This window comes from Psammomys obesus, unplaced genomic scaffold (assembly GCF_907164565.1).
Source record: "Psammomys obesus unplaced genomic scaffold, mPsaObe1.curated_primary_1811, whole genome shotgun sequence".
Taxonomy (NCBI): domain Eukaryota; kingdom Metazoa; phylum Chordata; class Mammalia; order Rodentia; family Muridae; genus Psammomys; species Psammomys obesus.
In genome coordinates this window covers 613,462-639,247 of record NW_026596134.1, presented here as the reverse complement: position 1 = coordinate 639,247, position 25,786 = coordinate 613,462, and the positions used below count along the sequence as shown (strand labels likewise).

At 50.9% G+C, this 25,786-nt stretch overlaps 1 protein-coding gene across 5 annotated transcripts in view; it reads right to left on the bottom strand.

Moving 5' to 3' along the window:
• Tmem179 (transmembrane protein 179) overlaps positions 1 to 25,786 on the bottom strand; it is a 52,960-nt gene that overhangs the window by 7,369 nt on the left and 19,805 nt on the right. The window contains exons 2-5 of one of the 5 annotated variants that reach the window (XM_055592729.1): positions 9,950 to 10,030; positions 7,858 to 9,831; positions 4,551 to 6,843; positions 3,307 to 4,042 (exon numbers count right to left, since the gene is read on the bottom strand). In XM_055592729.1, coding sequence (XP_055448704.1) covers positions 3,307 to 3,878 — 572 coding nt within the window. In that variant the 5' untranslated portion in view covers positions 3,879 to 4,042; positions 4,551 to 6,843; positions 7,858 to 9,831; positions 9,950 to 10,030. Of the gene's footprint in view, positions 1 to 3,306; positions 6,844 to 7,857; positions 9,832 to 9,949; positions 10,031 to 25,786 lie in introns of all 5 variants that reach the window. The other 4 variants (XM_055592730.1, XM_055592733.1, XM_055592731.1 and 1 more) reach the window with 4 other exon arrangements.

The following is a 25,786-nucleotide window of genomic DNA, read 5'->3' as shown; positions in this document are numbered from 1 at the left end:
CGACAGTTATCCTGGGAAGCCCTGGGAGCAATCTGAAGGCTGAGCGACAGGTGTGAGCAGGCAGAGCCAGTACTTGGTGCCCCGCACTCACGGAGTGCTACCAAACCAGCACAAAGGGCTGCTCTTGAGCAAGGCCTCAGGCTCACCACTCACCGGGGCCCTCCCATCTCCCCGAGAGCACATCCCTGAAACTATAGGTGCCAGAGAGCATTCACTGAACTGGTTCACCTCTCTCTGCCATGCTGCCCTGATTTCTGCCTCTCTATACCCCTATGCCTGAGCAGCCAGAGTCCACTTAGCATGGCAGACATAAGCCATAGGGGATCAAGATGGTTCCTCTGCCATAGCATATGGCCCTCATACTCAGCCAAGAGAGGCCCTGAAGAGACTATAGGGTAGCACTCTGCCATCAGTGACCTCGGAGGCTGGCACCTAATTTCAGAATCAGAGAATGCCTGCAGCATAACCAGTGAAGCCCTGTAAACCAGGGACTGGCAAGCTTGGTACCCTCCAGACTGGAGAGCCCTCAGCCCTACAAGCCCTTGTCTACCACACGAGCTCACTGTAAATGCCTGTCCTGCCCCCTCGAGACTCCCAAGTGCCCACTGATTACCTGGCACTTGCTCACCTGCTCTATGCACTGGTGCCTGTGCTGGAGTCACTGCTCTCTACAAGGCACCTTAACCACCACTGGCCTCTGCAGACCCATCCTTTCGGGGGGGGAGGGGCCAGGACTGAAGGGCTGACTCACTCTTGGCCAGGGCATGACTCCCAATCACAACAGGGCAAAATGTGGCCACAAAAATCGCAAACCTCGAGGTTCAGACACTTCCCCGTCTCTCTTCATTGTGTGGTGACTCCCACACCCAGTCTCTATGCTTGGCCTGAGGACGCAGACTAAACGCATGCCTGCACTGGTCTCATGCCCCTGGGTGTGATGGGGATCCACGGCTGGGGGTGGCTCGCCACAGCCGTGCCCCAGGCCCACAACCTGGACTCTGCTGAGTACTGACAGCATAGTTGGCTGCTGCCACCTGGACTCTACAGAGGACAGGGTAACGGACAGTCGGCCACATGGCCCCTGACAGTGACTGGTAACTGAGCAGGACTCTATCTGTCAGATGTCCCTGAACAAGGCTGGACATAGTCATGCTAGTCTATAGACACTTGAACAGAAGTCATGCATGGTGAAAACCAGGTGAGCACCAGGAGCTGAGGCAGAGGACAAGAGACCCCAGTTGCTCTACAAGAGAGAGTGTAGAGATGCCTAGACCTGGCCTCTGGTGTGTGGGAAAGACCATGCTAGTTCTTCTCAAAATGTCATGGTGAGCCAAGTCACCTACAGTCTTCTAAGTCCTGCCATAGGCCTCAGCTGAGCATGTACGGAAGGCCAGGGTACCTGCTTGTATGTCCGTCAGCCTGAACCTTTCCTCAGGAGGGCAAGCACAAGAAAGGAGTCCCAGATGGCTGGAAACTCCAGGCCTCACCTTTCTGTCTTTAATATGGGCTTGTGGTGGCCACTTCCCTGGGCAGACGAACAGCCACAGTGACAAAAGGAAGAAGCTGGTGCACCCTGGGTCTGCAACCTGATTGCTGTGCTCTGTGCTACCAAGATGCCCGCCTGCATGATCACGGGCTCTTCACGTCCTCATCTTGTGCCCCAGCCTCTGGTGTTCATGAACACAGACCACACGTTCGGGTCCTCCCTACAGAGCTGCCCTCGGGTCCACCGAGCTGGACCATGTGCACTGTGGTCCCATAGGGAGTCCCAGAAGGCCAGAGTCTGGGTCTGAGCTGTCACATCATGCCCCGACCTTCCCACTGACCACTGCCATGTGTCCTGTCTCAGGGTGCCCCCAACTGCCCCAAGCTGTACACAGGGGGTGACTCCCAGGTTGGCGACAAGAGCATCATCCAAACAACGAAAGACTAGAGGTCAAGGAGGGGTCCTGAAGAGGGACAAGACTCTGTCCTCCAGCTGACATGGGCTCACCCTGACAGAACCCCAGCCCCAGAGCCAAGAGTTTGGCCCACATCACTTGGAAGCTCTTGGCACCATCCCTGGCTTCCAACAGGCTCCCACTGACACCTTAGCATAGTGAGCTAAACAATAGCTCTTCAAAGCCAGATCCAAGTCCTAACCTTGGTTTCCATGGACAAGATACGTTGTCTGTCTTGTCTTCTCTCAGGAGAAGCAAGGACAGAAAGAGGTAAGAGGCTATTCAAGGACAGAGGCAGAGATGGGAATGCTCTAGGCCCACAGCAAGGAACACGCAGGAGTAGAAGTATAGGAAGGACCATTCCCAGGGACTAAGGACACTTTGATTCTGGACTTTCAGCCTCTGGCATGGCGAGAGTGTTAAGTGTTTCAGGTTCCTCATCCATGGTACTAGCAAGAACCCTCTTCACCCAAACTCCTGCATCGTCGCAGCATCGGAGCCCTGTTCTCATCACCCATCCCCCTGCAAGGGGTGAGGAGCTACTTGGGACACAGTGGGATGGGACACAGGCTGGGGAGGGCTGGATATGGGAATTCCCTCTCCACGCAGGAAACTGTCACTCCAGGGCCCAGGAAGCCTCAGCGATGAGCAGGGAGGGAGTGGGGAGGGGGTGCTCTTGGTTGCTGCTGGCTGAGGACACCAGGTGGCCACATTTTCCACTGGCTCCAGCCAAGTGAAAAGCAGGAAAGGGTGAAGAAACTCTGCAGGTGCTGAGGCCACACAGCAGGACCTACCCCCCCCCCCCCCCCCCCACACACACACACACACTGCATGTCTCCCAGCCAAGGCCGAGTCCCTGTGGTGAGCTTAAGGAGCCCTCCAGACATTCTCCATCATTTTTTCCCAAGATAAGGTTTCGGGAATTGAAGACTATCACCTCTTCCCACAGGTGGTTCCTTCCCCCATCCACAGAAGTGGGGTGTAGACCCAAGACTGCTAAAACGGTCCCAGGTCCCAGGGAGTGTGGCCTAGCTGCGCCAGAGAGCCCAGGCCTGCAGCCATGACAGTGCAACACAGTACCCCAAAGGGGTCAGGGCCAGAAGCTGAAGTGATGCTCTCTCTGGGAAAAGAAGGGGGTCGTGTGGGTCGGAGAGACGGCATTATGGCCCCTGGGCCTGTGTGTAGACAAAGGGCAGTCTGCTTGGAAGTGGTGAGGTCTCTGACACTTGCAGGCCTCTGCAGCCTGAGAGGTGGAGGAACTCATTCCTCTTCCCCCCCCCCCCGGCGAGGGGAGGGCCTGGTGGGCCGCCAGGAGCTGTGTGAGTGTTGTCAGTCTGCGCTGGGCTGCTGTGAGGCCTCTACTTACCCCTCATGTCCCTTGCAGAGGAAGAAGAGCGTGCGCCATGCGTGCGCAGCGGCCAGCAGCAGCGACAGGAGGCTGGCGAGCAGGCTGAAGCGGCAGGCAGCCGGCGGGCCCCACTCCTGCACCGTGAAGCGCTCCCGTCCTTGCATCGTCAGGTTGGCGCTCAGCCACATACCCTCGGTAAAGAGCAGGCAGCGGCCACGGAAGTCGTGGCCGTTCTCGGACAACGGCACCACCACCACGAAGCTGAACAGGAAGGCCAGAAAGTAGCAAACGCACTGCGCGAAGAGGAAATTGTTGAGCGCCATGGCGGTGCCAGGATGAGAGGAGCCGCCCCAGAGGCCGCGGGCCGGGGATGTGACCGCTCCGGGAGCCGGGCTGCGGGTCTCGGGCGCCGCGCAGGCCTGGCCCGAGCCGCGTGGGAGGCTGCGCAGTGCCGGCGCCCGCGAGTCTCTCGCGTTGCGCGCAGACGCGTGCGCACCGGCCGAACGTGGGGCGCGCCTGCGGTCAGCACCGCGGACAGCTCCCGCGGCGGCGCGGGACAAGGCCAGAGTGCTTTGCTGGAGATGGGCCATGGGAACCTGGCAGGGGGCGCGGGCGTTACTAAATCAGGTTAGGCAGACCCGAATTTGTCAGGAAAGGTACCAGCAGCTAGAGGCTAAGGAGGAGAAGGATGGAGACGAATTTGCAGTCCAGATCTGGGTGACTCCTTTGCCAAGGCCTTTGTATGCCTTAAAGCCTGGAGGAGGGAGGCAGACAGTGAAGGAGTCAGGTCAGTAGGAATGGGACAGAAAATAGAGACGGTTTAAGTATTCCCAGGCTGGAGCAGGCCTGTGAACTGTGTTCCGAGAACCATGTCCTCTACCCCACGGTGGGGCCCTCCAGTCTGTGTTTGTAAGATAAATAATGGTTGCCCTGGGCACCTCATTAAGACCTCTTTGCTGTGATGAAGCTGCTGGTGCATTAATTAATACAATTAATGGCTTTCCTAGTTTCCCTTAACACCAAGTAACCGTTAGTCCAATCCCCAGAATGAGCAAGCCCTGGAGCCCTCTTTCTGGATACAGATTACATCAGCTTTTTTTTTTTTTTTTTTTTTTTTTTTTTTTTTAGCTGTAGGCACTAAAAATCTTTTTGTTTTATTACCGAAGTAATATGCACTCGCTTTTTTTTATTACAAGGAGGACTATGTGTAATATGAAGATACCAAGTTCCTCTTTCCTCCACCATTTCACACGGTCACTTACCCAGGCGTTTTGCACACATAGGCACGCACAATTTACAAAGGTGCTTCTCACAATACGGGTGTCCACGGGTGTCTCTTTCCTCCGACGGTGTGCGGTGGGCATCATTCCCTGTCTGCACCAGCAGGCCGGTGGTATTCGTTTTAGTAATTGTGTGATATTCCATCACAGCACCTGTTCCGTGGTGTGAGTGACTGTCCCTCTCGGGGGGAGGGGCACTGGATGTCCCCAGTGTCTGCTGTGTCCAGCTCTGCTGTGTGAAATCGTGGTGTCTGCGTCTGTGTCTGTGCGGTCATGCAAGTGGCATAGGAGTCTTACGAAGACTCGAAGGAATGACTGGGTCGTGAGGTTTGAGCATCTGAAGTGATGTTGGCAGGAACCGGCAGACTCACCTCACAACACTGGAGAAAATCTGCATGCCCGCATTGCAGGTCCTTCTCCCACGCAGGGCTTTCAGTCTGCTCGGTCTTCCGTGGGAAGGGAGGCTCATCCACTCGTAACTTGTCTTCTGCTTGTCGCTGGAGGTCACTATCCCCTCACACTCGTTACCCTTCATTTTCAGCCTCCGCACAGAGAAAAATTCACTGCGCAATCTCTTGAGCAACCATATAAAAGAACAGCTGCACGGTCTCCGTCGGCTACCCTTTTCTCAGAGGATTCACCAGTGTTTCCTCTGCTGTCAAGTCCCCCAATCCAAGCCTGGGGGATCAGTTGGGAAGTTTAACCTGCCCCAACATGAACAAAAGTCCTATCCATTCATCAGCACTTGAAAGTTTTGACCAAATTTTGTTAAAAGACCCTGACATTTGAGAGGGAAACACATTGAGTCAGAGGGGTGACTAAATACCAGCATCTGAAAGGGACAGGCTCTGTCTGGCGCTGTTGTATATAAGTTCCACTTAAACTCAAAAAAAAAAAAAAAAATCGGGCTGGAGAGATGTCCAGCGGTTAAGAGCAGTGGCTCCTCTTCCGGAGGACTTGGGTTTGATCCCAGCACCGATATGGTGGAGCACAATCGCGTGCAACTCCAGCTCTGGAAGATCCGGTTCTCTCTTCGGACCTCCATAAGCATCAGGCATGGAAGCATTGCACAGATGTGGGCGCAAGATGCCCACACACATAAGGAAAATAATAAAATTTTAATTTAAAAAATCAGAGATTCCCTTGGCAATGGTGTTAGTTCAGATTCTCCAGAGAAACAGAACCAACAGGATATGTATATACACAAATGTGTGTGATACGAAGCCAGTGCATGTGTGTGTCCTTTTCGACAGAGCAGAGGTGCTATTTTAGGAGTTATTGCACATGGCTGTGGAAGCTGGAAAGCTCACAGTTTGCAGGGTTCGCTGGAAAATTGGGGACCAAGATGAGATCTAATGCTTTGGTTCAATCTCAAAGTTATTCTGATGTGGAATCCCCTCTTTCCCCAAGTAGACCAGGTTTTTCTATATAGACCTTTAACTGATGGAATGAGGCCCACTCACAGCTTGGAGGGAAAACAGCTTCACCCAACTGACTTAAATGCCAACTTTATCCAAAAAGTATTCCCATAAAAGCTTCCTGAGTAATGTTTAGCCACATGTCTGGACACCCTGTCTAACTAATTTAACCCATAAAATGAACCACCTAATTTCTGAAATAATTTCAATCTATAGAAACTATAGAAAACTTCACAATTCTTTTTTTTTTTTTTTTTTTTTTTTTTTTTTTTTTTTTTTTTTTGACAAGGTCTCTTCATTCCTTTTTGAATGACCTGAAATTTACTATATAGACAAGGCTGGTCTTGAACTCATAGAGATCCACCTGCCTCTGCTTCTTGAGTGCTATTATCAAAGATGTGGACCGCTGCGCCCCATTCTCAGAATTCATTTTTAAAAGCCAATATTACATTAATGAAATATTACCTTATTGGAATTGTGTGGGAAATAAATAATAGAAGATTGCATTTACAAATATTGATGCCAATTGAAAGAAGACAGTAAACTGAATAGTAAATTTATGGATAAGTAATAGTAAAATATGGGTGAGTAAAATATATCCTACAAATGCAAGAAGAACTAAGTTTATCAGCCAATAAAGGAAAGAGCCTGCATTCTCTGTCAAGGCCTATCCAAAAGCTATTGTGTATCACTGTGTATCCCTTTCCAAGTCTTCAATTCTGTGTAGAAATAGAAGCAAAGTACCAGACTATGATAATCTGCCTTTAAGACATCAAGTTTGTGCCTGTTCAGATAAAAAAAAAGACAGGAATGCGCACTGCCACAGCTATTGTTGACGGCTTGCTTGATGATTCTACCTAGTGAACGGAGACAAGAAAGCAACATTCATAGTGTATCCATGGAAACAAGAGAAATTATCTTTACTGGAAGATAATGTGACTTTACACCAAGAACTCTCAAGCTATTCTACTCCAATAATTAGAATTTTCAAGAAGATTTTGTAAGATGCTTGGATACAAAGCAAACATACAAAATGCAATAGCCTTTCTCTAAATGAGCGAGTGAGTTGTGTTTCCTGGGAAACAGACAGAGGACCCCAGGCAGCACCATGGTGGTGGTGCCTGGTACAGGCCCAGCCTGAGGGGTCAGTTGTGAGGTAGCTGTGACAGGCCCACTCCTTTCTCTTTGGCCCTTGCCTGTGTCCAGCTAGTAGTTCTTGGTTGAAAATGACTCAGGTTCAGAAACCAGACAAGAGTGCCACAGTGTCTGACAGGGGCCAGTGCAGGCCGCCCTTGGGCTCACCCAAATCCTCTGTATAAGAAAAACAGAGGGGCAGTGCCCACGTGTGCTCTAGAGATGCCGCTGGGCCGCCCATCTCCTTGCTCCCTGTGCCATCATTCTGACCTTCCTCGCACTTTGTGGCTCCTTTGGGGGTGCCTGGGCCCTCTTTGCACCTGAGACTTGGGTGCCCCCACCCTGCACTTCCAGGGGTGCCACTGGGACTCTTGGTGGCACAGGTGTCTTTCCTTGGTTCAGCCACACAGATCTAGCAAGTAGTCTCTGCGGCCACTCTCGTGGGACAAAGGCCTTGGCTGGATGTTCCAAGGCCAGTGCACATCTCCTGCCTGAGCTCTTGGTCTCCTCCCCAGCCTGCCTGGGCCTTTCTGGCATCTCCAGCTCCCTCAGGGTAGACCCTCTATCTCCCAAGCTCCTCAGAGATAGCAACACTCATTTTCTCTTGTTGTCACCACAAATCGCAGCAGACCGAGTAGCTTGGACGACACAGACTTATCCCCTGACACTCTGGAGCACAGAATCTAAACTCAGGTTATGCCTTCCTTCTGGACGTTTTAGGGGAGAATTGTCCTTACCTTTTCCAGTTTCTAGATACGTGGTTCTTGACCCTCTAGCTCCATCTGCAAAGCCAACAGTGACTGCTCATGTCCTTCTCGGTGGTCCTCTGCAGGGGAAAAGTAGCCTGTGCAGATGTTAGGTCCGCCAGGATGCCCCTACCTGCAAGGTCCCTAGGTTTCCTTGTAGAGCCAGGCCAGTGTGCCTCCTCTGCACGGCCTCAGCCCCTCCAACGCCCTTGGCCTCGGTGACATCTACAGAGCCTCCACCACACTTTGGATGGGACATATCCCCCACAGGCGCATGTACTGAAGGTTTGGTTCTAAATTGGCAGATTCAACCACTGACAGGCATTTTTGGAGCGCCGCCCTCTGGGTACGGCATGGTCATTGCCGAAAATCACACCGGCTGTGATAACCTGCATACGGCTCTTACAGGACTGACTTTGCTGCCATCCCTCATGGAAAGTGAAGGCTCAGGAGGATCAAAGTTCTCCACCCTCCCCCAGACATGGGGGTGATTAGCAGTCGCTGGGGAGGGAGATTCATCCTCAGAAGCTGCCAACAACTTGCCTGTGAGCCTATCCGTAACCCCAATTAAACTCACTGCTCCATCAGACATGGGCAGACCGTTTCTTTGCTCTGTTGCCCTCCGGCATGAATAGAAATTGGCTTCTAGAAAAAGTCACAAACATTTGGGACCTGAACAGGGGTTGACAGAACCGAATATGGGTTTGAAAGGAACGGCCACACCCTCCCTGTTGTGTTGAGAAGGCATGTAGCTGAAGTTAAGCTGTCAAGGGTTAAGCAACCACGAGAATGAACGTGACCGTCCCTCCCGCTGTGATTTGGAAGGATAGTGCCTTCTTGCTGTCATGGTTGTGGCATTGTCCCTGCTCTGTGTGACGGCACAGAGCAACCGAGGCTGCTCCATCTGTAGGTAGAATGTCCAAGAGGAGGAGCTATGGGGTGGCCATCTTCTGTGTGTCGTGGAGTGCCACGCCTCCTTGACGGCCACATGAGAGCTGGGACATTCCCTCAATGCCTAGCTGACTAGAAAACGTACTGTGAGCTCTGAGAGTGGCATGATGGGGCAGGATGGTAAATGAGCAGGCTGTGGTGGCTGTCGCCTGCGTGAGAGAGGAGTTACAATGAGAAAAAGACAGGTGGACAGCATCCTCCACGCTCGCCTCTGAGTCAGCCGGAAACGTGGGGAAAGAGCGGGGGAGGAGCAGATAGAAGCACTGAGCACACCTTCAAGTCTGCCCTTTAACAGAAGAAGAGGAAATCTGTGATTCAGCGTGCAGTCACGGCCTTACTAATGACCCACGCAGGGAGCCTGACAGTCAGGGAACACTTTGCCTGTGAACTGCATCAAGCAGGACAGACTTTTAAATGAAAATGAGAGAGCACGGCAAAGCTGTGGGACATGTGATGGCTGTGTCTCATCCCATTGGAGAGTGGTTACCCTGCCACCGGCATGGTAGCCCTGCCAGCTGACCCACCAGTATTGGTCCAACCCCAAACTCCCCTGCTCACAAACATCAGAGTCAAATGTCCCCAGACACCCGACTTGGAGTGATGCTCAGAAGAAGGCTATAGTGTGGGGGCCTCATGGGAATAACAGTCACCAAAACCATTGGGATGGGCTGAGGGAGGCAAACCACACAGAGACACAGGTAACAGACCAGCCAGGGCCACGGGAGCGCTGGGGGTAGAGTAGACTTTTGTATTCCAAGTTAATCAGGGCTGAGCACGGCTTTGTCTATCCACTGTCCTCACCAGGAGCAGCCTTGGATTTGGATGGAATCCTGCTAACCAAACATCAGGCAACTGCAGCCCAGGAAACAGACACATAACTGAACCTGCGCCACTCAGATCCGTGAGCCTATGCTCCAGGGTCTGGTGTGCCCAGCGAGAGCCACGGAGGAAGACCAGTCACGGGACCACACTGCCATCACAGCTGAGGTGGCCCTGCCACACAAGACACAAAACCTGAAAGTAAAAAGGCAAAAAGATTACTCTGTACAAAATTTTGAGCCCTCTATTGTAAGCTGGAATATATTATGGCTCAAGGCAAAGGATGAACAATAGGCAGAGAGAAAACGCTTACACTTGTCCAAACAGGCAGGTCCATCACTCGAATGTGCAGTGTGTTCTGCAAGTCGGTAAGGCAAAGGGACAAGTGTGCTTCCTGGAATACAAAAGACATCTGTCCTTGTTCAAACCAAGATGCACACACAAAGCCACTGCGCAAGGCTGGCCCTGTCCACTCCCAGCCTGAGGAAGCTGGGGCTCCTAGGCACGGTCAGGAAGGTGGCCCATGCTGTATGGAAATAAACATAGGTTCTTCCCACCCTTAGTATGAAAATCATGCCCTACTGAGCAGCAGTCAGACCTCCGGGAGGTAGCATAGAGGATTGTCTATCACAAAGCTAAATTGAAAGTACCAAGATGCTGGGTACAGACACGCCTGGCTGTGGCGACTGCCTGTGTTAATCCAGCAAGGCACGGTGCTGCTGCTTCTGGTTCCTCCTCTCAGGACTGCTGAGGGCGCCAGGCTGCAGCACTGTGGTGAGGTGTGGGGCGTTCTGCTGCTTCAGCATGAAGTGCAGGCTGGGAATCTAAGGAATAGGAACTTATCTTTCACAGTTCTGGATGCCATGAAGCCCAGTGTTGAACAACTGCCTCTAGCGAGGGTCTCCATGCTACATGACAGCATGGAAAAGGGATTGTCATGACAGAAGAGATGAGATAAATTCAAAGACGCAGACATGGATAGAGACAGAGGTACTAAGAGAACCATGAGACAAAAGCAGATAAGCAAATACATAGGGTTGTTTTGTTGTTGTTTTTACTAGAAAGATCTATAAAAACTTGTAAACTGCCCCTTCCTCATTGCCCCGTCTCATGGGCTTGGGGATCCCTGAATCACCCTCTACATTTCAGCTGGCCTGCAGCATTCCCAAACTCTTTGTTCTCTGGGTCACACTCCTCCTGGAATGCCGGCACCATCTCCAGCCTACCTCACCACGTGTCTGCTCTGCCACTCTCCTCAGTAGCTGAGCACTGCTCTCAGAGGGCTGTCTGTCCCTGGAAAACTCAGGTGGTATTTGAACTCCCTGAGTACAAGACTGCCCCACCCCCGCCCTGTACTTCAGATGCAAGCATGGTTCTGTCAAGGGTCCTCCAAGGCTTCTTTGTCACTCTGTGACAGGAAGTAGGGAACAACAAAACAGCCCACGAGTCTAAACAATGTCCCTGAGAACAGCTAGAAGGTGAAACATCTCCAAAAGAGGTTGCTACTGTTTATCTTACAATAGTCCCCGGGTAAGAGAGAAGCCTGAAGTTCAACTGTGGGAAATGTATCTGTGGAGAGAAAACTCAATCAAAAACTCCTGCTGACTGCTTCAACTCCCCTTCTTGGTTTCTGCTGGATATCGTGAGTACTGGGCTTGGTGACGCTGTTTCTAGCTGTTGCTATTTGTTCCTTCACTTGGAAGCCTGACCTGAGGGAACTTGCCTCTTTCTGGGACTGTCAGGATCTCCAGCTGGCTTCCTGGACAGGGCTTCCCCAGGAGACTCCGGCTGTGTGCTTTGAGTGCATGGTTTAACGTTTTTCTGTCTGTAACTTGGTATTTACACTTTTGCTTGCTATATACTTAGTAAACTCACTCATTCAAAACCAAAACCAGATCACTCTCTGGACTGCACAGAACACCCGGAGCAGGTGCTGATCACCTGACCACGTGGGGAGGAGGGCAGTGTGCCCAGGTATGACCCACCACCTCCCCAGAGAGAAGGTTCCAATGCATACATATAGGTGACTGGAATGGGAGGAGAAGGCTCAGCATCTCTGTCTTCATGTCCTGCCTGCCCCTTAGTACCTTAAGTCAGCTCTACATGTGGGATGATGGTCATGGAGAAGTGCTCTGTCAGGAGCTGGCCCATCCCAAACTGCAAAGAGCAAACACTGTAGGAAGGGTGGCTGGGGGATTCCACTCCTATCAGCCTCCCCCCCCCCCCCCCCCCCCCCTCCCGTTATTGGATGGGCAAGGAAGCTTCCACCCAGTACGGCCCTGTCCCAGCTATGACTCCCTGCCCTGAAGTGCAGAAGCTGAACGCTGAGGAAAGCTCCCTCACCTTCGTCCTCTGGACTGAGTCAACCCCTTCCAGATCCCCAACGTGGGCTTTCCCATGGGTGTGCTTCCTAACCTGGGCTCTGTGACCAAAAAAAACAGGAAAGGGCGTGCAAGATGGGGGAGGCCCTGCCCTAAAAGAAGTGACTCTTCCTGCTCCTCCTCCCCTCCCTCCTCCTCTTTCTCCTGCGTTTCCTCCTCTTCTCCCTCCTCCCCTCCTTTCCTTTCCTCTTCCTCTCTTCTTCCCCTTACTTTTCTCTTCCTCCTCTTTTTCCTCTACTTCCTCCCCGCCCCTTCTCTTCTCCTTCCTTCTCTGCTTTCTCCTCCTCCCTTTCCTCTTCTCATTCTTCTTTCTTGTTTTATTTTTTATTTTGGAAATGTCTCCGTGTATATCAAGCTGGCCTCTTACTTAAAATCCTCCTACCATGGTTTCCTGAGTTTTTGAATCATGAGTCTGCACACACACACCCCACATCCTGCTGTATTATTATTATTATTATTATTATTATTATTATTATTATTATTATTAACTTCATATGGGTATATAATGACTTTTGGTCACTTAACTTCCTTTTTTTAAAAGGAAAAATTTTAAATCTGAGGAAACCAAAATGTAAACCAAATTTATTTAAAATAATAAGTTAAAATGCCTTCCTCTCAGACAGTCAGTTGTAAGACATTGAATCTGTGCACACAGGCAAAGAAACCGTCCCTGAAAGTGAAAAGGAGAATGCCCCTCGTGTAGCTGAACTGTTAATTGCTTTTCACAAACAATGTTTGTGCAGATGGCCCCATGCTCTGCCATGCTGTATGGATCACACCCACCCAGGACATTTGCCATGGCTCCGCCTTTAATCTGGACCTCGGGGCTGCGAGCGCAGCAGCTGCAGGGTCTACCGTGAGCTCTCTTCTCTGGACACCTGGGGACTCTCAGCCCTGCCTCCTCCACTCCTCTCCCCATCCCTCCCTGGCTTCTACTGCAGCTTCACACAAAGGGAGCTACATGCCCTATCCCATGTCCTGCATAAAGATCTCAACCTCAACTCTCCCAGTCCCAAACAGATGCCAGGGCCAAACCATCTGACTGCAGCAGAAATCAAGGCATTCAGTGCCAGCAAGGTCCACAGGCAAAGTCGGTTTGGAGGAACAAGCCTGAGATGAGCTAATCTCACACACAAAAGCATCTGAAGTCAAACCATCACAAGAAAATGTCAAGGGCCACAGACGGGACTCAAGGATTCCCTGCTCTGTTGGGACCAATTTCATCCCAGGACAGAAGAGAACAGGGAGAAGGACAGAACCATGCAGAAACTACTTCTTGGGCAGAGACAGAATAACCATCTGGGACACAGCAGAAAGAGAAAGAGCAAATGTGTGCCTTGGGCAACTTCCCCAGGCATAGTGAGACCTGGAGCAGCGAAGGAACAGCTGAAGGAACAGCTGAGGGAAGAGAAGACGCAGGCCAGTATGGTAGGCAGTGTCACTCTGAGGACCCAGAAATAGAGAGTTGCATCCTAGTGGCTCAGGACTCACTGCAGAGGTGCACAAGGCAAGGAGGTGGCCCTGGGAAAAACAAACAGGAAATGTACACAAGTGACCAGCACAAGGAGCGAGGCTTCGAGTCCCACAAGAGGCAATAAATCAAAGATTTGGGGAGACACTGAAGTCCTTCTCCTCCCAACACCATCACCAGGAAAAGAGACATGAAAAGAGCAATGAGGAAAGAGGGGTGGCTCAGCCCCCAGACAAAATAGAAGGCCAAAAAGTTGGCTTTAAACAAAAAAGAGACTTGAATGCAAAAGGCTAGTTGCCCACCCAAGATAAAGTAGTTATGTAGCAGTAACTCAGCCATGACAACCAGTGCGGGGAGCCAGCGGGTGCACGACTTCCAGCCTGCTCCTGAAGGCTGGTCCTGAAGGGTCCAGAATGGCAGTGCTCCCGCCCTTCAGGGCAAGGCCAGGGGTGGAGTTGGGGTACAAGAGATTATGAAGGGGCCCCTCCAAACACCTGCACCTGACAAAAGTCTCAAAAACCCTCCTGGAGGCTCTTAGCAAAGATTACTCACTGGGGTGTTGGTGTGCATGGAAGCAGCCGGCCCTGAGGCCGCCCGGCCCCGCCACTCACTGCCTGCCACAGCCCAGGAAGAAGGTGGCCTTGAGCACATGCACCCATGGCTGCTGGCTAACTGCTCTCACTGAAGCCAAGCAACACATTTCTCCAGAAAGAGAGATCTGAGTGGCGCCACCAAACTGCCAGGAAGGACAAAAGATCTAAACAGCAGCGAGAAGGACAGAGCCCAGGGCTGTGGAGTTCACACCCATCCCCACACACGCCTCAGCCTGGCGTGGAGGTGGGGCAACTGCATCCTCTCAAGCATGCGCACAGCCGTGATGAAAGTCAATTTCCTAAAGGATCACAGGAGACAGCACATTCTGTAAAGCAGAGACATCACAATCAACAGTCCCTGCTCAGAGATGATAACATTGAAAGTTACTGATAAAACAAAAAAGCAAAACTTCCGATACTGAAATCCACTGAATAACTGTCAGATGAGGAGAGTTACAAACTCAATCACAGTGTTTCCTTTTTTAAAAATAAAGTGATGCTGGGAGCTGGAGAGATCCTGCTCTTGCAGGTCCCGGCATCCACACGGCAGCTGTAACTGCAGATCCAAGGGCTCCAGCATCCTCTTCTGGCCTCCATGAACATCAGGAAGGCACATGGGGCAGACATACATGCAAGCAAAACACTCAGACACATAACTGGTGATGATGATGGTGATGGTGATGATGGTGGTGGTAATGGTGATGGTGATGATGATGATGATGGTGATGGTGATGATGATGGTGGTAATGGTGATGGTGATGATGATGGTGGTGGTAATGGTGATGGGGATGATGGTGATGATGATGGTGATGATGGTGATGGTGATGATGATGGTGATGATGGTGATGGTGATGATAGTGATGGGGATGATGGGGATGGTGATGATGGGAATGGTGGGGATGGTGGGGATGGTGGGGATGGGATGGGGATGGTGGGGATGGTGGGGATGATGATGGTGAAGATAATGATAGGCCTGGTAAGATGTTCCAAGGGTAAAGTCATTTGTTACCAAACCTGACAATCTGAGTTAAGGACCCACATGGAAGAAGAAAACTAATTCCAGCAAATTGTCCTCTGGCCTTCAAACATACCTACACCATGGCAGGAACAAGCACACATACACACAATTAAAATACTAATAAAAAGTTTCCTTAACTGACTCCATGGGATATATTAAAAATGGCGATTAAAATTCAACTCGGAGCCTGTTATCAGCCATAATGAGAGCAGAAAGGGAAGTAAGTTCCTCACTCAAACAACTAGAAAAAGAAGCATGGAATGAACCAAAAGAAGCAGAAGATCAGATATTAAACTAACACAGCAGAAAATCATGGACTCCCCTATCATAGGAAAGAGCAAGAGTAAAAAGACACCAATGGTGAAGAGCCACTCACAGCCAGCCTCAGCTCACACACAGCTGTCCTCACTCACACACAGGTGTCCTCACTCACACACAGCTGTCCTCACTCACACACAGGTGTCCTCAGCTCACACACAGCCGTCCTCACTCACACACAGATGTCCTCAGCTCACACACAGCCGTCCTCAACTCACACACAGCCGTCCTCAACTCACACACAGCCGTCAGCTCACAGCCATCTGCCACTTCACAAATACCTGTGTGTGCAAATCTGAAAGCCTGACACTCTGCATCAGACTATAAGGAACAGTGGAGGTCCTGCCACCAGCCCCTTGCCAAGAAGTGGAATCTGCAATGAGCTGAGTAGAGCTGGGGAGGAGACCTGAGTCCTTTATCTGATCTGATCGGTGTCATTACAGAACGGGTAGAGGGGTGACTGTTGAGAAGACCAAAGCAGAGACACAACCAGGGAAAGCCAAAGAGCACCAGTAAGCCACAGAGGCAGGCAGAGGGGAGAAGAGCCCTGTGTGGCTTTTTCCTATAAATTGAAATATTCGATCCTTGAAGGAGGAAGGAGGAAAGAATTTCCTAAGACTTGGGAAACTATTAAACTCACTGGCCCCTAAAGCTCAGAAAGGTTCCTAAAGCTAGACTCCAGTGGAATTAGTTCTTCTGTCTGTCGTCAGTGTCCTATCTGGAGTCAACAGACGTTTGTTTACATCTCCCCCCAGAAAAACCTCACATAGCACCAAGCCTCAGGAAAGCACAGCCCGGGGTCACCTTAGTTTGGACATGCAGCATCCAGAGCTATGAGATAGAGTGTCTCTCCTGCTTTAGATCACTCAGCACGTGGTACTTTGTTGCCAAAGGAAAAAAAAATTAGAAAAATATTTATACCCAAACTGATCTAATAATAAGAAACAAAAGATAAACAAAATGGTTTTCAGAAAACAAAGAGAACATGAGACTTTCCCACCAAAACTGCCTGGGTGGTAGCTGAGTTGGTCAGCCTGCCAGCTCTCTTACACCCACACCTCCAGAGCAAGCTCTCCAGCATTGCCCCATGCTTCATCCAGCAAGGGGCAGGGCCAGCTCTCCCTCCTCATGAACTGCAAGCCAGCTCTCATGCCTGCCATAGGTGCCAGCAACCAAGGGGAGGGACAGGACATCTCTCCCTCACCCATGTCACCTCACACCTCATGGCAGATGAGGGGCAGGGCCAGCTCTCCTTCCTCATGAACTCCAGGCCAGCTCTCACTCCTGCCATAGGCGCCAAGCAACCAAGGGACAAGACATCTCACCCTGACATCTGACCCATGTCACCTCACACCTCATGGCAGATGAGGGGCAGGGACAGCTCTCCCTGTGTAGGGGTAAGGCCAAAGGGATAGGGTAGAGGGGAAAGCACCTCAGTAGAGTGCTTGGACACAAACATGGTCTCAGGCGGCAGCCCAGACCAAGAACCTCCCCATGGCCTTTGGTGATGACTCAGGCCTCAGACATTAGCACAGACCCCATCTGTAGCAGGACCACAGACCTACAAACGGCTCTTGTCAGCGACTCAGGCCAGGACATCACCATAGCCTCAGGTGGCTGCACAGGCTCCTCATATCCACCTGCTGAGTCTCCAGTTCCCCCTTTCTGCACAGTGTAGGAGGCCCTCGGCTTTACTTTCTCTCTGGTCTCTCCACCGCTTGCTCCATCACCTATTCACTCACTTTAGTGGTGCCCATGGATTGGGTGTCTTCCTGGGAATAAACTTTTTGAAAAGAGACACAGAAATCCCAACAGGAAGAGAGCCTTAAAATGCCCCCTTAAAAACAAGCTAGAGCAAAACCACCCTAGGGATGCCTGTTCCATTTACTTTGACTATATTTTTTAAGATTTATTTATTTATTGTTATTTTATGCTTATGAGTATTCTGCCTGCGTGTGTCTGCACACCATATGGAGAACACAAGAGGGCATCAGATTCCCCTGGAACTGTAGCTACAGACAGTTGTGATGCCAGGAACTGACCCCGGTCCTCGGCAAAAGCAGCCAGCGCTCTTAACTGCTGAGCCATCTCTCCAGCCCCCACTTTGACTTGCAAAATTAACGAATTACTAAAAAATCACCAACAAGACTGTTGGTTTTTTTTTTTCCAATGGAGCAAACAAGTTAATATAAAACAAATACACACACACACAAAAAAAAAAAATAGCAAAATGCCAAAAATAAAACCTACAAGGTAAGACTGCCTCTTCCTGGAGCATCTGTAGAGGAGGCAGTGGGTGCTGTGCAGGCTGTGCACAGACACCAGAGGCCAGGAGTGAGTGAAGCCAGAACCACACAACAGTTCAGTAAAAGGAGGAGTCAGCAGTTTGTCTCAGCACAAGGATGAACTCTGTGTGTGTGCCTGTGTGTATATGTGAGAGAGAGTGAAAGAGGAGGGGTCTATATGTTGTAACTTTTTTTATTTTTCAATAATCTTGGGATCACAGGAATCTGTAAAGAAATACACAGGAAAATAGACACCCCTTACCCAGCTCATGTTGGCATCCTACGTGGAAGACACTGATCTGCCATCTCATCTCCCCGGTCTGCACCAGTGACCGTGAGCCCTTCCCTATACACTCTGCACAAGCTCATCTCTCCAAGGTGACTAAAGTGTAGACAGTACTCCTTAACAGCTGCTTGTGACGCCCCTCACTGCCCCCCAAATCCTCACCAGAGACAACAGCTAAGCCATGGTCCACCTCTGTGATGGCCTTCCCTCAGAAGTCTGTACGAATGGACCAGCCCAACCGAAGCCACTCTAAGCACTTCCTCCTGCAGTGTGATTCCAGGCACATGGGTCAGGGCCTGCTCCTTTCACCTCTCTGTGTCATATACTGTGCCTCGGGGACATGCATCTAGTCAACACACACTCACTGAGGAAATAAAGCAGCCATGAGCATTTCGTACTGGCTTTTGCACAGATCTGAGGTTGTGCTTTTTAAATTTCATGTGTCTGAGTGCTGCAGCTGCATGCTTATCTGTGCACCGTGTGTGTGCCTGATACGCACAGAGGCCGGAAGAGGGAACTGGATCCCCTGGAACTGGAGTTACAGATGGTCACTGTGAGCCACCGTGTGCATGCTGGGAATTGAACCATGGCCCCTGAAAGAGCAGCCAGTGCTCTGAACGGCTTAAGCCATCTCTCCAGCCTCGTATGAATTAATTTTTGTTAATATAATTTATCACAATAAAAATCTTCCTTGAATTGTCATTTCACACAGATGAAAAGGAAGAGGCTTCAGCAACAAAAGTCCACTTCTCATGGTTCTGAATACCAGCAGTCCAAAGCCAAGGCATCATGTAGGCAGATTTGGTTCTTCTGCAGCAGCGCCTCTGTTTGGCTTTCAGACAACCACTTGTGCACCAAACCTCTACATGACCTTTCCTCTGTGTGGCTCTTCCTCTCCTTAAATGGACATCTGTCAGATGGTATTAAGGCCACCCTGTTCAATCCTCTCTTGCAAAACTTTTTTCAAGCACAAAGAACTGGGAAAGAGACACCATCATTTGGGTGAAGTGGGTCACAGCCCAGCTCATGATGGCGGGAAACTTCAGTGGAGCCATAATTCAGCTGATAGTAAATTATTAGAAACATTAGAAGGCAGAGGGTGATAGGAAGATGTCTTCATGGTGCAGAGAGAATTATCACATTGTCAACTTGGAATTTTATACCCAGCTGAGTTGCCCCCCAGGGTTGGTAGCTATAGTGAGAAGAGACTATTTGTAATATATTAAAACTGAAATTTTAGTATTCAAATCTCTTCACCCTGAGAGACTATGGAAAAAAGTTGAGACCAGGAAGTTTGAGAAGCAGCTGGAGAACATGCTTATCGCACTGTGAGAGCAATATCTTATTCAAGCCACAAAATTCCCAAGCAACACAGCAACATCCTAAATATGTCTAGACTAGGAATGAGATTCAAGAAGCATGCAAACAAGTCTGGTAGTCTAATATATATATATATATATATATATATATATATATATATATATATATATATATATATATATGTGTGTGTGTGTGTGTGTGTGTGTGTGTGTGTGTGTACATATGTGTGTAGGTAGGTAGGTAGGTAGGTATGATTGGTTATTATCACAAAATAGTAATGAACAAGTGATACAGAAAATGAAACTGGAGGACAGCTCAGAACACTATATGAACAGGGGGGCTAGCAGTAGGGGGAGTTCTGGGTTCACTTAGTGTTGGGAAGACTGGGAAATTCTGCCCGGATGCTATGGTAATCTTAAGAAGAACTACGGCCATAGAGACACATGTCTGCAAGCCCTGCACTTGGGAGGCTGAGACACAGCAGGAACACAAATTTGTGAGCAGCCTGGGCTACTGAGTCCATATAAGAATAAAAATAGAACTTAAAATAACCACACCTGAAATGGTGTGGTTATTCAACTCAAGAGAAATCACAAGCAAAGGAGGAAGAAAAAAAAAAAAGAAAGAGAGAGTAGGAAACAAGAAATTGAAAAGCAGAATTGTAGAAATAAACTCAAGTGTGTTGATAAATGTATTTGAACTGAGCTTACAAGTTGAAAATAGAAGTTTAAACAAAACCAAGTCCAGTCAAAAATTGTAGCTGGCATTAGCTACTTTGTGATAGATATGAGAGAAAAAAGGATAGAGAGGAAAGAAAAAAAGATCCCTGAATAAAGTTGGGGTTGGAAAGGGGGAAACATTACCATAAGACTACTTCCTGCTGGTTAGGAGCATCAAGATCCTTGGGGCAAGTTTGGTTTTTGCTGTCAGGATATCTAATTTCTTGTTTTTTCTTTGTGCGTGACTGCTTAACAAACTGTGACCAACAGCAACCAACAACCCACCACCAACTCCCCTGAATGAGTGAGGCTCTAGCATTTATGTACCCTCTGAAATTTTTCCAGAATTCCAAATGTCACCCAATTGAAGAAACTATCTGCAGCTGGCAAAACCACGCCTCTGCTAGAGCACTCAACAAACCATAGTCAGCAGCTTCGGAACAGCCCACATGCCCACACCTGGGATTAAAGTGGGACCGCATTCTTATACTATTGCTGTGTCGTTCGTTGTTGTTTTTTAAAGTTTATCATTTATTTTATTTACCTTGGTGTTCTGCACGCATGCATGTCTGTGTGTGGGTATCAGATCTCCTGGAGCCGGAATTACAGACAGCTGTGGGCGGCCATACGATGCAGGGAATTGAACCAGGGTCTTTTGGAAGGATAGCCAGTGCTTTTAACTGCGGAGCCATCTCTCCAGCTATTGCTGTTTTTTTTGGTTGTTGTTTTTGTTTTGTTTTGTTTTTTTAAGAAACCAAAATTCTCACTACAGACTCCTTTCATCAGAGATATCTTACATCAGAAAACTGGCCCGTGTGTGGTGGCACACACGTCACAGCGCTTAGCTAAAGCAGGAGTGCTGGCAGGGTCCAGGAGTTCAGGACCAGCCTACGCAACACACTAAAAATGCACCTCAAAAGGAAAAAAAGAACACCAAAACTTCTAAAAGAAAGACACAAGCTGATTCAATAGGTGCTACTTTAATGTCCTAAAGTTCATCTTATAATAGTATCAAAGACGTCAACTGAATATAGCTTCAAACACATAGAAATTTTAAAATGCACAGAACTTTGGTGTAAGGTTGGCAAATTGACATTCAGAATGGAAGAGCCTAACGTCACATTGTCGCTCAAAATCCTAAAATCAGTGAGGACGGGAGCTCGGGTGAAAGGGTGGCTAAGCAGAGGAATGCAGCAAAGGGCAGAGACCAGAGCCTGGGTGAGGCACATCACTGATGATCTCAAGTCCAGAACTCAAGTTCAGGAGAGGGAAAACACCAGCAGTGTAAGCCCCGGAAACAGAAGCCTGGGGACCATTAGACGTGGGCAGGGACGAGGCACAGGGGCCAGAATGCGTCAGCTGATCCAAAGTGCACAGTTGAGAAGTGAAAGAGCACAGGAGACCCCAGCCCCTCCGTCCAGGCCGGCCGAAGCGCAAGCTTGAACAAGCAGCTCCTGCCCAGCCTTTGTGAGCTTCCCTCGGGGTTTTCTCATTGAACACGACCACTTCCACACGCTTGTGCGCTCACATCCCAGGGCTCTGTGATTACCTTGCTCTGCTGTCACCAAGTTCACTGCTCTTTGATGAGGGGTGGCCCCCGTGACCCACAGCTGGCATCTTTAACCTGTGGCAAGTTCCCCAACTGTCCCCTGCCAGCCCTGATGGAGGCAGCACCTGCGCCGACACTCCGCTGGGCAGGCAGACTGCGTGTCCCGTGTTCCTGTGTCGTGCTCGGTAGCACACCGTGGAAAGTGACGGGTCCGGGGCGAGATTTTACAGTGTGCCTAATTCAACTAATTTAAACTCGAATAGCTGCGGGTGGCCCCGGGGTCTCGTGTGGCATGGGACAGGAGCGGGGATGTTCGGTTTAGCACACGGCCTCGGAAGGCTAACACCCCCAGGGAACACCAGGCCCCACGTGGAGTACAGAACCCCGGAAGCCATGTGGTCACCACCTGCAGAAGAAAGCATGGGAGAACTCGCTCGACGGGATCGGTGTGTGAGCCACAGGATCCCCAGGCAGCGAAGAAGAACCGTGATTAGTGTGTCCAGCCTCAGCTACAGCTTGCCTGAAGGCCAAAATGCACCACCAACACAGTGAAGAGACGGGTGGAGGAGACTCAGTATAACGTGTGTGTGTGTGTGTGTGTATGTGTGTGTGTGTGTGTGTGTGTGTGTGTGTGTGTGACTGATAAAGGATTTGAATCCAGGATGTGTTCCTGCAAAGGTTGGCTTTAAAAAGAAAAGCCACGTGATCCCGGCAGGAGAGTGGGTGGAAGGCAGGGCCACAGGCACTGTGTCCAAACCCTCATGTCCTCATGGCTCTCACCCCCCCCACAGACCCCTCTTAAGTCCTTGTCAAGCATAGGACAGGACAGGCAGATGGCAAGTACGGTCATCTGCCCTTTGTGGACAGAACACACCTTCCCCAAAGCTGTCAGTGGCTGGTCGGCCCCTGGGTGGCTCCCAGGAGGGGCTGAGGCTGCCAGGGGACCGGGCGTGACCCAGCTCTGCACCTTTTCACAGCCATACGGGAGGACTTTGTGGCGCTCACACGTGAGACACAGGTTTTGCTCATCCTCAAAACTCTCCACAGGAAAGCGTGGACAGTCCCCATCGTTCGCCACCATTCCCCACCGTTCTCCATAGCCTCAGAGCACCAGAGGCCACGCGTGGGAATGCAGACTCTTCCTGCATCGCCCGGAGTTGGCATCCACAGGGTGACGTCATCATGCTTGAGTTCTACAGCGAGCAGCCACAAAAGAAGGCAAGGTGGCAACCCTGCCTGTGCCCTGAGTTTGGGGCATTGGCGCATCCCTCCCTGCACTTCTGAGTTGTGTTAGTGCTGGGCCACACAGCCCACCTGCTGGAGCCCCTCTGTCTCCTGTCCTCCCACTGTCTGCACACCTAATTTCGGCCACATAAGGAGTGTGGTGATCCCTCAGGAACAGTTCCTCCCTTGGAGGTGAGGTACCCACAGTTGAGAACACAAGATCCTGAGCAAAGCAGAGGCCCTCAGAAGTCAAGAGGAAAGACCCCCACAGTGCTAGAGCACCATGCTGCAGAGCTGCTGTGGACAGGCCCCGGCCCCTGGGCACGTGAGGCAGCCCAGGGGCTCCCCACTGTGTGGTGGACACAGCCTCCCCCACCCCAACTCCTGGACTCAGCCTGTCTCTCTCCCACTGCAGCCGGCAGGGCCCTGCTTAGGGTCACACACACACCCCAGCCCCTACCCTGTTCCTGTTCCTGACAAATTCAGCCCAATTCATCTTCCCGCACACGGCCTGTTAGAGGCTCCGGGGACACTGGCACTGATTAAATGACTGTAATAGACAACATCCATCAGCCGTCAGGTGAAAAGTCACTGCTGCAAATTGTCCCATCGGGCTCTTCAGGCAGCTGGAGGGACCTGCTTGGCCAAGATCCAGCCCACAGCAGCCCTGGCCTCGGGTGCCCTGCGTAGAGCTGGGAGGCAGAGAGAGATGAGAAGGGCTGACCATGTTCAGACGCCTTGTCCATGTTCCTTCTGCCTATTCAGCCACACCATGGCAAGCAGACACAGGTAGACAGGGTTACCACGCCTCTATCTCCCCCATAACGTGTACCCAAATCACAAACTGGACAGGGACCAGCCCCATTCTCCCAGATCCCTCCAACATCCAGAATGAGCCTCTGCCCAGTGTCCTCCGGGTGAGCCAAGGCCAGTACCATGTCCCCGGCTCCAGCTGCCCACCCTGCTCCACCGCTCACCCAGAGAGAGATGCGGCGAGCTCCCACCAGATCTGCAACGGGGCCTGTAATCACTGTCTCTGTGTTATTGAGAGGGAACTGAGAGTTAGCTGGAGGAGGCAACCCCTAAAACCACAACAGTATGGAAGGGAGCGACCACCCCAACAGGAGGGCCTCCAGCCAGCTAGGCAGAGTGGGCCTGTCATTGCTGCCCTTGGGGCATGAGCACCTCGCCAGAATGCTGACCCTGCTGTGCCTCAACCTCTCCAGCTCTACCCTTTCCTTCCTCCCCACCCCCTCCTGTCGGTCTCAGCCCAGCCACCAGAAGGAAGCATGTCACCTGAGACCTGAGCCGGGAACACAGGCTGAGGCTCAGTCCTCCAGGCTGGACATGTGAGACCTACAGGCAATGAATGAATCTGAAGGAGTTTCCTGGGTCTCTCTGCACAGGAGCACTGCTCCCCAACCCCCACCCCATTCCCGAAACCTCCTGAAGTAGAGCACCAGAGAGGGAACCAGGAGCGCTTCTGGGCTGGCTCCCCCTGCGGCAGATAGGGCTCTGCACACCCAGACAGCTGCTGCAAGGCTTCATGAGCACTGCACCTCTGTGAGGCCCCCTCACCCCTAGAGAAACAAACATGTGCTGAGAAGGGTGGCTCCGCCTTCCTGTGCCTCTGTCCCAGGGATCTCCACACCACCTTCTAAGTCAAGGCTGTAGGCGGGACATGGGGAAGCTCCAGGCTTTTCTCCCCTAGCATGCTGTTGGGAGCTTCTTGACCCTGCCAGGAGATGCCGGATATACCCACCACACACAAAGCTGGGCTGAGAGTTTGCCAGTTCAGGCCGCACAATCTTGGGCAGAGTATCTTCATGAGGTCTCCAAGGCAATGCCCAGGCCCAGTGACAGAGCGGGCAGAGCAAGCCCCTGGAGCTTCACCCTGTGACAGTGGCTAGGCCCAGCCTGAGCATCCTTTCTCTTTCCCGACCTGGCAGCCGGACTGGCAAGTACTCCAGCACTGTGGATTTAATGCTTCAGTGGCCCCTGAACCGCTGCCTCTATTTTATGACTAAATTAACGTTATACACATAGGAGCGCGCTTAAGATGCCACCAGAGAGGAGTGATCAGCTCACGGGAAGGGATAAATTTTTACACACACTGTCTCCAGGCCATTAATGACTGCGTCCATCCTTCTTTTCCACTGACCTTTACCCAGCCCGAAACTCCTGGCCACCTAGAAATCAGCATGCTTGCACTTTTATGACCCACTAATTTACCCATGTTTGAGATCTATTGGGTTTCATAACTTTTATATGCAAATCAATAAAAAGCCCTTTGCTATCTCATTTAAATCATTGAATAATTAACCAGACTAAGCCCCTCCCCCAAAGCTCCACTGCTCCCTGAAAGTGAGCTGGGGATACCCTGGGGGCCCTGCCTGAGGACTATCAGCACGCACTGTGCCCATCCCGGAAGGAGCAGCAGGCCCTAAGGATCTAGCAGGCTGGATTTGGTCTCTTTTCTGTGATGTGATCTGAGTTAGTCTGTGACCCTGACCCCACAGCAAAGCCCCCCCCCCCCATCTCGAGAGACTTGCAGAGGCCGAGGGGGACTTCGTAGGCACTCGGAATGAAAAGGATGTGCCCGCAGAAGCCCACACAATATTGAGGAAATGCACTGGGCTCTCCCCCTCCAGCCCCACCCTCCAGTTTGCATTTCTGCATCTCTCTGCCTTCCATCCATCCCTCCACCCACTCTTGACACCCTCCATACACTCTTCTATACACTCCCCCATCTACCATTCTACCCCGCCAGCCACCCCACCACCTTCTATCCATCCCTCTGTCCACCCCTCTCTCCCCAACATCCATTCCACCCCGTGCATCCTCCCTTTCATCAGTCCTTCCACTCCACATCTATCTCTCCCTCCATCCACTACTTCATGCTCTGCCACTCTTCATGGACCCCATCATCCTTCCACGCCTCCATCCATCCATCCCTCCCTCCACTCCTTTATCCATCCCTCCTTTT